The following is a 12822-nucleotide window of genomic DNA, read 5'->3' on the forward strand; positions in this document are numbered from 1 at the left end:
AATATTATATAATATATTATATTATATATATACATATATATATTCATATATAATATACATACTTGTACATAATACCTGTATTTCATTCACGATGTTAAAACCTCTGTGTAAATTTCTTAAGATTGTAAGTTTAACGCGTCTATATAAGAGAAACAAAGGAAAAGATTCTTGTATTATAATAGTTTGTGACAAGACGTAGAAGTTGCAAGGAACGGATTTTTGTAATTAATTTAACTCGTTCGGCGTGAAGAGAGGAAGAGAATGTGTTGAGAAACGGCATTGTCTTATATTACAAAATGGCCGTTTATGGATAAACATAAAAGTATGATAATGGACCCTGTGCGAGCCTCTATTATGTATTTTATATATAAATATATAAAAACAAGTTTAATAGCTGAACGTTTTTAGGAGGACGAAAATCTTGTGAGAGGCTTTTTATTTTTATTATTTGTAATTACCTAGTTTACATGTTCACCGTTTCGTACGATCATTGAGATCATAAATAAACATCTGTGTAAAGGAATAAAAAAAAACGATATAATAAATTACTAAATACGAAGGAGAATATGGGAAAGATATATATAAAGTGTTGTGTGGTTGTTTCCCTTCTCTCCGTCGTATTGCGAATGAATGTGTAAATGGCCCAAAAATATTATCGAAGGTAAAAGGCAGAAGAACTAGACGACGCAAGCCTTATCACACATCTTCACGTACGTACACTATACAATAAGTATAACAATTATGTGTCATCTATTTTTCATTTGTGCCACTTATTTTTAATATTTAATTACGATATATATAATACTTCAGTTAGAAAAAAATCGTGAAAAGTATAAAATTTATTGCGACATATAAATTGAGTGTACAAAACCTTAAAAATATAAAAGTTGAGAATATACAAATTTGTACTCTTGGAGAGACGCTAGAGATATTTAGTTAAATTACTTTATTTTCGTGGAAATGATTTGTTCTTTGAAAAACGCATGCCAAATACTTGTTTGTGATATCATCATATTTCTTTTCACTTATATCATTCATATCTCTTTATGTAAGACTTGTTTAATATAGTTAATTTTTGCTCTTTTGTTCTAAATCTTTTATGTAGTCTCTGATCTCTGTCAATATTTGCTAACATTTTTTCTCAATGTGAGCGTATTTCAATGTAACATCTCAATGTCTATTTATACATTTTATATATGTACATTCCTTTCGAAAATCCTAAGAGTTTATTATTGATTAAATCTTTGAGTTTAATTTTTTTTTTTTTTTTTTAGTACAACTTCTTACAATGTAATCCATGTATTCTTAATATTCGAAACATTTTTCACAATTGGATAAATTATATATATCAGAATAATGATCTTTTCATTTTTTCTTGCTTATACCGTCAAAATTATTGATATTGTATATTATCTTTTCTCTTAATTTATTTATATATGTACATGCATTGTTTGATCTTTCGCATACAAGTTTGATCCTTTGCATGTTTTCCTGTATAAAAGCTTATGACATAATTTCAATTTGCACAAAGTTTCTGCCACTGTCACATAGTATCCCATTTTTCATTGCTCGAAAGTGGTTTAGTTTCTCAGTTGTGCGATTTATCAACGGATGTTCTATCCACATTTTAAATAGAGAATTATGTTAATAAAATATATATCGCGATCGTCAATATTTATACGATTGTCATGACGCATTTTTCTTTGCGCATCTGCAAATTATATCCACATTGCCAACATTCGATATGTTAAATCGATTTATGTATTTTGCAGTATCTTTATCTGTTCTATTGTTATCCTTATTTCTTATAGGACCAAGAGATATCATATATAGTTATTCTCTATATAAATACATTTAAATCTACATTTAAACTGTCTGGACTCGAATGTTTTTTATTGATTAAATCTTTTAGTTTAATTTTTTTTTTTTTTTTTAGTACAAATTCATACAATGTAATCCATGTATTCTTAATATTCGAAACATTTTTCACAATTGGATAAATTATATATATCAGAATAATGATCTTTTCATTTTTTCTTGCTTATACCGTCAAAATTATTGATATTGTATATTATCTTTTCTCTTAATTTATTTATATATGTACATGCATTGTTTGATCTTTCGCATACAAGTTTGATCCTTTGCATGTTTTCCTGTATAAAAGCTTATGACATAATTTCAATTTGCACAAAGTTTCTGCCACTGTCACATAGTATCCCATTTTTCATTGCTCGAAAGTGGTTTAGTTTCTCAGTTGTGCGATTTATCAACGGATGTTCTATCCACATTTTAAATAGAGAATTATGTTAATAAAATATATATCGCGATCGTCAATATTTATACGATTGTCATGACGCATTTTTCTTTGCGCATCTGCAAATTATATCCACATTGCCAACATTCGATATGTTAAATCGATTTATGTATTTTGCAGTATCTTTATCTGTTCTATTGTTATCCTTATTTCTTATAGGACCAAGAGATATCATATATAGTTATTCTCTATATAAATACATTTAAATCTACATTTAAACTGTCTGGACTCGAATTTAGCGACCTGTAAAAACAAGCAGAGAATACAGACGTCAGTGATATGTGTATACAATTTCATAATTATCCTATCGCGTCAAAAAATTCGTCTATTATCGATAGCGCTTGATTGAGCGAATCGCTTTGTACCAAAAAGGTAATCTTTGTAAATGATAAAATTCATATATATTTTTCCTACAAATTTGTATGCAAATATATAACGTAACAAAAGTTATTTCGAAAAAACTAACAATCCTTATAAAAGTCTCGACATTAAAATCGCGTTATCAACTATAAGGGATAACGCGATACTTTCCTGCTAGGGAAGATTCGAGTTTCTATTCGTGTCGCCGGCGACCTTGCGTCGCGAGGAAAACTTGCTGGGACATGGGACGAAGTCAACGAAAGGAAGGCGTTTCCTGAGGGAAGAGCATCGACAATCGAGTGAGAATGACGTGGATCGATCGTCGCGACTCATCGATCCGACCTCCTGATCGGGTTCGCGTACACAGGTGTGTTTGGGAATCGCGGTATACGGTTTCCTCAACCAGTCTGTTTGCCTGACGGATTCGTAATTGGCACTGATCAATCATGGTTTCAAACGCGATCATTGTCATGCTGATTCTACCTGAACGCGGCGGCGGCATTTTCGTCACTGGAGGGTTTAACATACGATTGAGGAAGGATAGCGCGATCGTGGAGCGGTTTTTGTTGAATCGTGAACTCTTCAGAATCTCTAAATTTGGAAATAATCACAGTAGACAATACTCGATATAAAATGCGCGGACGAGAGAGAAAAGGTAAACATGGACATCTTTAGTGATGGCAATAAAATACCTGCGACTCTGTTCTTCCTTTCTCGCACGGTCAAACCTCTCATTGGTGACCTGTCTACGAAGTTCACTGATCTGTTTACTGTATTCCGCCGCTTGATTCTGATACTGCCTAAGCTCTGCGGATTCTGATGATCTGTAAGAGAAAATGTAAACATGAAATATAATATAAAGATAAAATACGAACGTAATATAATGAGATGCGCACAGTTTATTTTGAAGTTCGGAAACTTTTTGTTTTAATCTGGAGATTTCGTTTTGCAGCTCCTGATTAGTGGCCTGCGCGTTGATGGACTCCTGCCTCGCTTGGTCCAAAAGAGTCTCCAATCGTTCCACAATCACGCGATCTCTGGTCATCTGTTCTTGCATGATACTCTGCTCGGCTTTCAGCTTCGACACTTGCGCATCATACTACGCGAAAGTTAAAAAAGTGCCCCGTCGAAGAGAAATCAAACAACTAGCGGGTATAAAAAATTAGAAATAAGTAGGATTAAAGATAAATATTTACATGTTCCTTTATAGTATTTTTGTCGCCGAGTTGCTCCACAAGTGTATCTTTCTGTTGATCTAATTTCACGCATAGATCCCTGACCGCCAATAGATCGGTTTCAGCACGGTGTCTCTGTTCGATCTGTTGTCGCAGCTGCGTCTCCATGCTAGCGACGCTTTGCGTTAAATTGCTTATCTGGAAAAATTGTTAAATCATCAGATATGAGGGAGGGGGAGAGGGGAGGAGATCTTTACAACTTAAGAATTAATCGTATTCCTTATTATATAGTCTTGACTTGAATTTACTTATTTTCAGCTGTGCATTATTTTAGTATGATAAATACCAATGATTCCTCGCATCCACTATGAGAAAAGAAAAATACCTGAGTCTCATAGCCTTTTATCAAACAGTCCCTGTCGGTCAATAGACGCTCCAGATCGGCTATTTGATGTCTCGCGTTTTGAAGGGCGCCTTTAGCTTCCGCCGCCTCGGATTCTAAGCTGTGATTGCTGTTCTCCAAGACCGTCGCCTCTAAGCTGAGACTGCGAAAATGGTTCAGCATTTCCGTTCTCTCGTTCTCCTGAAAGGTGAAGATGATCAACGTTCGAGACAAGTATTTATTATATCAATGAAAATATCTCTGAATTTTACCTTTCGATTGAGGAGTTCCTCGGCGCGACGTACTTCGCTGACATAAGTCTGCAGCTGTCTTTTGAGATCGTAGCACTCGGCGCGCGAGGTCTCCAGCTCGCGTTGAAGATTCTGCACCTCGCAGGTCATCGCTGCCAGATCGTCCTGCAGCTTCCGGTTCTCCTGGATCGCGTTCTCGCGGTCCATCGACGCGGCCTTGAACTGCCTCTGTACCGTCTCTATCTCTAGTTGCAGCGATCTCAGTTGACGTTCCCGCTCCGCGCTCTGATCGATGCATATTCTACAATTAATACCGCCGTTGCAGAGCACGAAAAAATATATGATGCAGATTTATTCGCGCGCGAAGCAAATAATTAAATTATTCTGCAAAATAATAAATATCAGATTATTCGAATGCGGGTATAAATATAATAAATACAATTTTTATTTAACATTATCTTCGGCCTTGTAAGTATCGGCTTCTATTATTATAGAGTCGTGTGTTAGCACACGTAGATATTTAATCGACGATTATTTATGCGGATCACGCGCTTGTTCTTCGTGGCGCAAGATACATTTGCGAAAGGGGACAAGGGCAGCGCAAACGAATTAGGCATCTATCGTTTCCCAACTCTTTCTCGAAATGAAGTACTTATACGTGATAAGATTTTTATATTTTCATTTATACGGAGATCGGATTGTGCGTGCAATTTTTTCGACAATTCGTCAAAAGCGAAATCGATGGAATATTAATTTATTTAACTTATACCACACACACATACACATACACACACACGTGGATACAAATGACATTAAATTGAACATTTTAAATGAAATCTTCGCGGAAGAACTGGACACAAAACATCATCGCAGCTTTCATCGCGGAAAATGTTGACGCGCGTTATTGAAAGCCAATCATTTCCAACTTTCGATAGGCCAACAGATCGCTCATCGGAGTTCTAGCTCCTCAAAGTGTCCTGGACAGGCGCGTGGATCATCAATCACCTGTGCCGATTACGCGCGACTTGCGTAATCGCGAGACTTACAACGATTGAGACGCGCGCGAAAAGGATTCGAACGCCGGACGACTTTCTCTCGTCTTTTTTGCCGTTCTTCTCAGCAACAGTAGCAGCAGCAGCAGCAGCAGCAGCAGCAGCAGCAGCAGCAGCCGTCTCTCAGAGTATGAAAGTGAAAACAAATTCCGCTGATCGAGAAAAGCATTTATCGCGCGGATTTTCCGCGATATATTATCAATCTACGATTCTGTTTTCAGCTAAAGAATTAATTTCAAAGAATTTAATTAATATTTGCTGTAGAATTAATTTTGTTTAAACTCATTATATAATGTATGGGACGAAACTTTTTTAAAGTTACATATGAGAAACGAGAGAGCTTGATTTTCTCAATTGGAAAGTTTATCTCATCATTTCCCGGTAATCTTGAAGATAATTTTATACACTCGTATAATCAATTCTCTCATAGTTTGATCGCGTGCGTACGCTCGACGATTCGTCCTCGTCATGCCTCGAGGCGGATTATCACCTCGCGATAATGACGATGGAAATTATGTCACGGATGTTACAGAAGAATGCATTCGCGGTACTGGAAGAAATGATTTTCATTTCCACAAGTTTGTGACAAGATGGAAATTTCTCTTCCACATACAGAGCGACGAAGCCGTCGTCGACGATGAAATTTATCGCGCCATAAACGCAATACCGGTAGTGAGTTTCCAGTTTTTCCTCGCGTACCTTCTGACACGGAAGATTTCCGGTATTCTGAAAGTGTAAACAGACATTTATTCATCTCGGCAATGTAAATTTTCCAAATGGCAAGTCTACGTAATTCAATTAAGAACTTGGATATTCACCGCCTAATTGTCCGTCCAACTTCTTCATGATTGTTCAAGTTCATATCTCACTCTCTCTTTCTTCGACATCATCGTTTAGAAGGAAAGTTCACAGACGATATAACGTAAAAGGAAAAGTACCATAGAAAGCATCACAAGTGCTCCACGTTCTTTTAATATATGCAAAGATGTTCTTCGCGACAGAGAAATGTTCTTCGTGGCTTCGCACTTGTCTAATTACAAAGCTCCATATAGCAAAATTTATTTCAGTATATTATGAAATCAAAAATACGCGAGATCCATTTATCACGATTTTTACAGTACATAATTTATTACTGAAATTTGCTTCCAATTTAAATATTGACAGTCGATGTGTACTTTTTGCCGCAATATGTGTTAAATGTGAAAGCTACAAGATATGCGTGTACGATATATAGTCCAACGAATGACTCGCATCTTCTATCCTTTTATAAATTGTACGATGTAAGTTATATCTCGAGAGGACCGAGTTTAGTTTGAGATAAAATCTGCGTTTGTATGCCTTTACCAAAAACAACGAAATCATTGTGGAAACGTGTGAGTCAGAGAGTGCATCGCCCTAAGAAGGGTCCGCTGGATCTCTCGCTATTCCCTTCCTCGATTGCCTCATCCAAAGACGTACCGTTTTACACGTCGAAATTAATAGAAAACGGTACTAGTTGCCTGCTTACAGAGGCAATCTAAAAAAATCTAAAAGAATCTAAAAGAAAGTACGATACAACCGTTACAAGTATTATATGAATTCGTGAACGACTCCTAGAATTTTATGCCCTTTTAACTTTGGATTTTTCTTGAATATGACACATGTAAATTTCTGATGATCTAAAAACAAGCGAATTATTTATGAAAATATTTAAATTTCAAACATGCACTATTCATTAATGCAGAGTGTTTTTTTTATACTCAAATTATATAAGAACAAGGTTAAAATTATTATCTTGAATTCTTAAATAAAAAGTTTCAATACGCGATGATAACTCGGGGACATATGTGCGTGAGTCATCTTTATTATTCGTAGTTAACTCGAGAGATTATGCGAAGAGGCATGGGCGCGCCCTTTCGAAGAGACACTCTTTGGTTTAGCAATACCGTTATAGGTAAAGGGCATTGCACGCGTTCCTCTCCTCGAAACCGAACTTACGTGAGAGGATACGAAGAGATGATGCGTGAGAAGAGGAACCGTTGAGATTCCAACACACAAAATTATTCAAACGGACGAAATGCGATCATTCGGTGTAAATTTTAATAAATTTGCTTTTCATTTCTGAGCATTTCCATTTAACAAATTAAACTCATTAAAGACATTCTAAAGAAAAAAAAAAAAAAAAAAGAATCTTCTATAAAAAATGAATATGTTACAAACTCTTTTTAACAACCAGTTCGTTAAAATAAAAAAATTCAATAGTATCAATATTACTTTCAAAATCAAGTTTTTTTAAAATATTATAATTAAAAATGTACTATATCATTCATAATTATTTAATGTACTGTTGATCCTATGTTAAAAAGATTATTTTATATATCTAGAAAAATATATAAAAAAGTTCTTTATTATTTTTTATTGCAATCAAATTTAATTTGGGACAGTCTCGTAATTTTTTAAGACCACGGTATTTTAAGATGCCAGGAAGCAGCGACGCAAGCAACGATAATTTAATAAAAAATGTGACAATGCTTCGTTTCTGGCCTCTTCACGTCAGATTGGATGATTGTCGGACGATTATGCGTTTCCCGTTGCCGGATTTGTCTTCGAGTCCGGTGCCGAATTATGCAACAATTCAGTGAAGAAACGCACTGGCCCACGAGAGTCGTAATAACTATCGTCGCTGATGGACGAGTGTTTCGGGAGGTCGAACGACGATGAAAGTCGTCCTCCTCGTGTAATAAAGATGTTGCATGAAAGTGTCGCAACGGTAATTTTTTTTAAGGAGAACCTTAGCGAGGTAAGCAAAAGGCCAATAGTAATATTACGTAAAAATAAATAAATAAATAAATTCGTCAAATAAAATTATTAGTTAAAAAATGCGAATAATGTCTATAAAAGTAGATATCGTACAATCACATAAAATCACATTAAATCGAGTTCGACACAAATAAAGGATCAAACAGTAGATGATCTCATTGGATCTACGCGTTAGAGATTTCGAAATCCCACGCATGGAATATCGATTTTTTTCCTCCCTCGCAGCTGCATGCGCAAAGAAGTAAAATATGCACATACTTTGTTAGTGCCCAGCCGGATACAAAACGCGACGTACGCAATCCACGCTTTCTTAAATGCGATCGTCGTATTACAAGAGAAATAAACGCATATCTTCGTTCCTATATCTGGACTGAGTCTACAACAAAGATTATTAGACACTGCAATCTCCTTATAAATATAACGCATTGAACCTTCTAATGTTCTTCCAAACAGACCTGATATCGAACCGTTGGCCTAAAATAGAAACACGAATAAAAATATCTGTCAAACAAACGTTTAAAATACTATTACATTTCGTACAGCTCCCAATTACAATTTTAACATATTTAGAGATAACAAATTTAGAGATTTACTGAGAGAAGATCCGGGTATATCTGACTGATAGCCTCGCGTAATTCGCACGTGATATCCGGTTAGGATATTACGCGTGTGAAGAATATGGGGTAAAAAAGAGAGATACGGGCGCAAAGACGGTTTTTCCCGGGCACGGATTGCACCCGGTATTAGTCACTCCAGGGAGAACTGGACGAATAGCGAACGATTATGTCCATGTCACTGGCGGATTCGGTCTCCGACTTCGGTCGAGTTAGGTAACAGCATAGAACCTCGAAGCCGGGACGAGCGCGAGTCAGTCTCGCTGAGCTTTCCGCGGCGATAAGACCGACGACGATGACGAGAAGAACGACGGCAACGACGACGACGACGACGACGATGCGATTCAACTCGAGCTTCTGATATGGGATGCACAGGATGGAGTGATGAATCGAGAGAAAAAATAATTTGTGAAATAGTGACGTGACATAAAGCGAGTACGATAATTGTCGAACGACATATCATGAAGATATCAAGGTACGTTTTTGAACTAGAAGCTCTGATAAAATATGCAGATATATCATAATTAGAACATAATACACACATTGATCCGGGATCGACTGGTAAGCGATGATTGCATAAACATTCTTCGAAAGGTTAAACAAAACGGCATTTGGTATCTTCCTTTCACTATCTCGGAAGCTGCGATCATCATAAAGGACACGGTGTTTACAATGTGACATTCCTGAATCACGTGGAATTCTATTTTCACTTAATGAAGACCTGAAAAAATAATAGAAGAATTAAATAAAAAGCGTATCTGCGATATTTTGTCATTGCTTCAGTTAAAATAGAACGTATTAAAGAGAAATTAATTGAAACGTGTGTTTGTCAAGCTCCAGTGACCAAAAAAAATCGCGCGAACGATCGACGTTACGTGATCTCGTGTTGTTTGTATTGCGTGATTTCTGCGCGGCGCAGATCGATTATGATGTATTAGTAGACACTTTCTTTTTTACGAGGAATATAAATCCACCCCGCCGCACGTTGCCGTGCTACGCTTGATTATATAAGCGCGATCTTAATGATAGCGTGATTGGAAATATCGTAGAAAATTCCTCGTAGCGTAACATAGATTCCGAGTAACGCGTGTACAACATGCGTGTGTAAGACGAGTGACTACGGTAATAACTGGTTATTACTATTTAACGACACGGAAGACGGAGAAAGTGCATCATCTCCGGCAAAGAAAGTATAAAATCACGGCAAATAGATAATTGTAATAACGCGTTGCACAAATGTCGCGGGCCTGGAAAGATATTATAATCTGATCCATAAAAGAGCGAGATTATATATGGAAAATTTTATACGTGAAACTAATAACGCGCGTAATCTCTCTCTTTACTATACGAAAGTAGCTTAATGTATCTCCTTGCATCGGTATGTGCCATTTAATTATAATGGTATAATTTAAATTTCACGAGATTTTATAGAATCCATTACATATATATACATATATCATTTAAGATAAAAGTGTCTCATTAGATTGTGACGAATTTTCTCTTTACGATGGTATACAATTTTGATAGACTTTGATAGTGGCTGAACGTGTATTAAAAAAGGAAATATAAATTATGCAATATACCCCACGTTGCATAAGTTGTTGGCATACCTATACCGAATGTCATCGCCGCGAGGTAACCGATAATAAGGACACGTCGGGTAACAGGAATTTATACGATGGCAATTGATGGCTTTCGGTCGAGAATTTCTGGCGCGTGCCTTCCAGAAACCGCACCTTCACGTTGAAATTTATCTTAGAAAAAAATTGTATCGGACAATACATTGTATATTAAGAATTTTGCACCGAAATTTTGATACTCGTAGTGACATGTAGTTATTGTTATATACGCAGTATCGATATTCAATCGGATTCTGTGCTAAACGAGACTCGGCTACTTCGATTCATAAATCGCGAGTAAAATCTGCCAGGATCAACTTCAACTTTCGTTGAATTTAATTAATTAATTATAAAGATTGTTGAAAAGATAAAAATTTATATATTTAAATTTCTATCGGATATTTTAAGTTTAGAGAGCATTAGAATTCAGGGACACGAAACGACTCGTTTTATCGACTCCTTATTAAGAAAGATCGTTTTCTACATTCTTAAGAAAAATATCGATATTATTATCATGCGATTAGATTTCGCTGTTTGTCTCCTCGTGAACAGATCGAAATCCTACGAGCGAGAAAGTTCTGATGTAATTCGCCCCTGCCGGATGATCGTTAATTAGACAATTATGTAACGAATACGTCGCATTCGCACTTGCGAGCATTGATCTTACGGAGGGAGTGTAACGTCACGGATAACGATCTTGCTCCTTTGTTCACGCTCGACTGTTAAATCGATTCAGCGACGCGCGGCGCGTTAATAGAGAAAGAAAATAACTCTTTCCGCGTAGAGTACTCACGCGTGTGTTTATGAGAGGCGGAATGCGGTAATGTGGGATCACTTTCAGGACGCGAGTCTTCCGTAAACGACAAGTTATTTATAAAATGTGAAAAATTATATATTAATGTGAGAAAGTTAAGCTACATTATATCAGATCGTGATTATCTTATCTCAACTAACAAGATGTGTTAATTATTATTTCAACGCATACCAGATGAATCATCGTTAAACGACAACCGCTAGATTAATTTCGCGACGCCGGTAATTAACGAAACATCATAACAAGGGATAAAACTCTCGATGGAAAGTTGTAGAAGAAAGCTCAACTAGCATTAGATAAAACTTCGCGCTGTTTAATTATTTTCTGGATTTTTTATCAAATAGAAAGAAAAGAGACACTAAATGCTGTCATTGTAAATGAGCAGTGTGTTCAATGATATGTTACAAATGTTATCGTAAACATATGTAATTTATATTCGATACAAAGAATATCGCGAGAGTAGATCATTTAAATTTTTCTAGATAAATTTGCAAAAATTGTTGTTGTGTGCCTTTAAGACTCAAATCTTCAAAAGTGTCGGTAAGATATTTCGCGAGACGGGAGAAAGAAAGAAAAAAAAGAGAAAAGGCCTTTTCGCGACGCGGGAAGCATTTATATAGACGACACATTATTCTTATTCCGAGCACATGTCGTCATTCTAAGCCCTGCCGCCAGGGACAATGCCATTGCCATAGTGAAACAGTGAAAGTATGGTCATTTTGCCCTCGCGCGCACCTCTGCTCTTCCCACTCATGTTCGCATACAAACACGCACGCACGCACCGCACACGCAATGACATTTCGCGATAGTCTCGTTTTGAACGTCGCATCTCTCGACAAAACGCTCTTCACGTAGCAACGCGGTGTAAACGCGTGAAATTACTCGTTCGTGCGCTAAAGATGAGAGGTAAAATCGGTATCTTCCGTTCGCGGTTGTCATCACTTTATATTACATTGTAATTGATTGATCGTATTATATTTTTGCGTGACTGCAATTTTTTGCCTGTCTTTTGGCTATCGATCGTTGTGACACAATTTCCGTTTGCCGGATTTACTAAGCAAAGTAATTTTATCGCGATAATTTTCAGCGCGATGCGGATCCTCCTAGGATGCATCATCTGCCTTCTATCAGCGGCTAACGCGAGGACCGCGATAATGCCACCGCCGTGGGCTGATCCCTCAAGCAACCCGTGCGCCGCACAACCGCGCGGTTGGCAGTTGCTATACTGGCCGGCCGATGGAAAATGCTACAAAATATTCCAGGCAGGGATGCTATAATCTTCATTATCTATAAAGAAAAGATTGCATCTTGAATTTGTGAATAATCGTTTCTTGTAAAAGATTTCTGACAATTATGATATATCGCGATAGATCGGCGCCCCGTGTCCGGAAACTATGGAACTGGGCCCCGCGGCCGATGGCGGCGGAACGATCGCGGAATGC

General features: G+C 36.9%; 3 protein-coding genes across 4 annotated transcripts in view; 1 reads left to right on the top strand and 2 right to left on the bottom strand.

Moving 5' to 3' along the window:
* Positions 1-1917: 1917 nt before the first annotated feature.
* The window catches only part of LOC115236255 (centrosomal protein of 135 kDa-like), a 19027-nt gene continuing 8122 nt past the window's right edge, over positions 1918-12822 (bottom strand). For both annotated transcript variants that reach the window (XM_029808583.1, XM_029808582.1), the window contains exons 15-20: positions 4504-4783; positions 4235-4432; positions 3871-4047; positions 3571-3773; positions 3367-3498; positions 1918-2557 (exon numbers count right to left, since the gene is read on the bottom strand). In XM_029808583.1, the coding sequence (XP_029664443.1) occupies positions 2503-2557; positions 3367-3498; positions 3571-3773; positions 3871-4047; positions 4235-4432; positions 4504-4783 (1045 nt within the window). In that variant the 3' untranslated portion in view covers positions 1918-2502. The remainder of the gene's footprint in view (positions 2558-3366; positions 3499-3570; positions 3774-3870; positions 4048-4234; positions 4433-4503; positions 4784-12822) is intronic.
* Positions 8042-12822, top strand: part of LOC115236257 — a 7534-nt gene continuing 2753 nt past the window's right edge. The window contains exons 1-3 of the mRNA XM_029808585.1: positions 8042-9422; positions 12468-12642; positions 12751-12822. Coding sequence (XP_029664445.1) covers positions 9409-9422; positions 12468-12642; positions 12751-12822 — 261 coding nt within the window. The 5' untranslated portion in view covers positions 8042-9408. The remainder of the gene's footprint in view (positions 9423-12467; positions 12643-12750) is intronic.
* LOC115236256 (centrosomal protein of 135 kDa-like) overlaps positions 12649-12822 on the bottom strand; it is a 3344-nt gene continuing 3170 nt past the window's right edge. Inside the window, exon 3 of the mRNA XM_029808584.1 lies at positions 12649-12667. Coding sequence (XP_029664444.1) covers positions 12664-12667 — 4 coding nt within the window. The 3' untranslated portion in view covers positions 12649-12663. The remainder of the gene's footprint in view (positions 12668-12822) is intronic.

Source organism: Formica exsecta, unplaced genomic scaffold (assembly GCF_003651465.1).
Source record: "Formica exsecta isolate Colony F162 unplaced genomic scaffold, ASM365146v1 scaffold247, whole genome shotgun sequence".
Lineage (NCBI taxonomy): Eukaryota > Metazoa > Arthropoda > Insecta > Hymenoptera > Formicidae > Formica > Formica exsecta.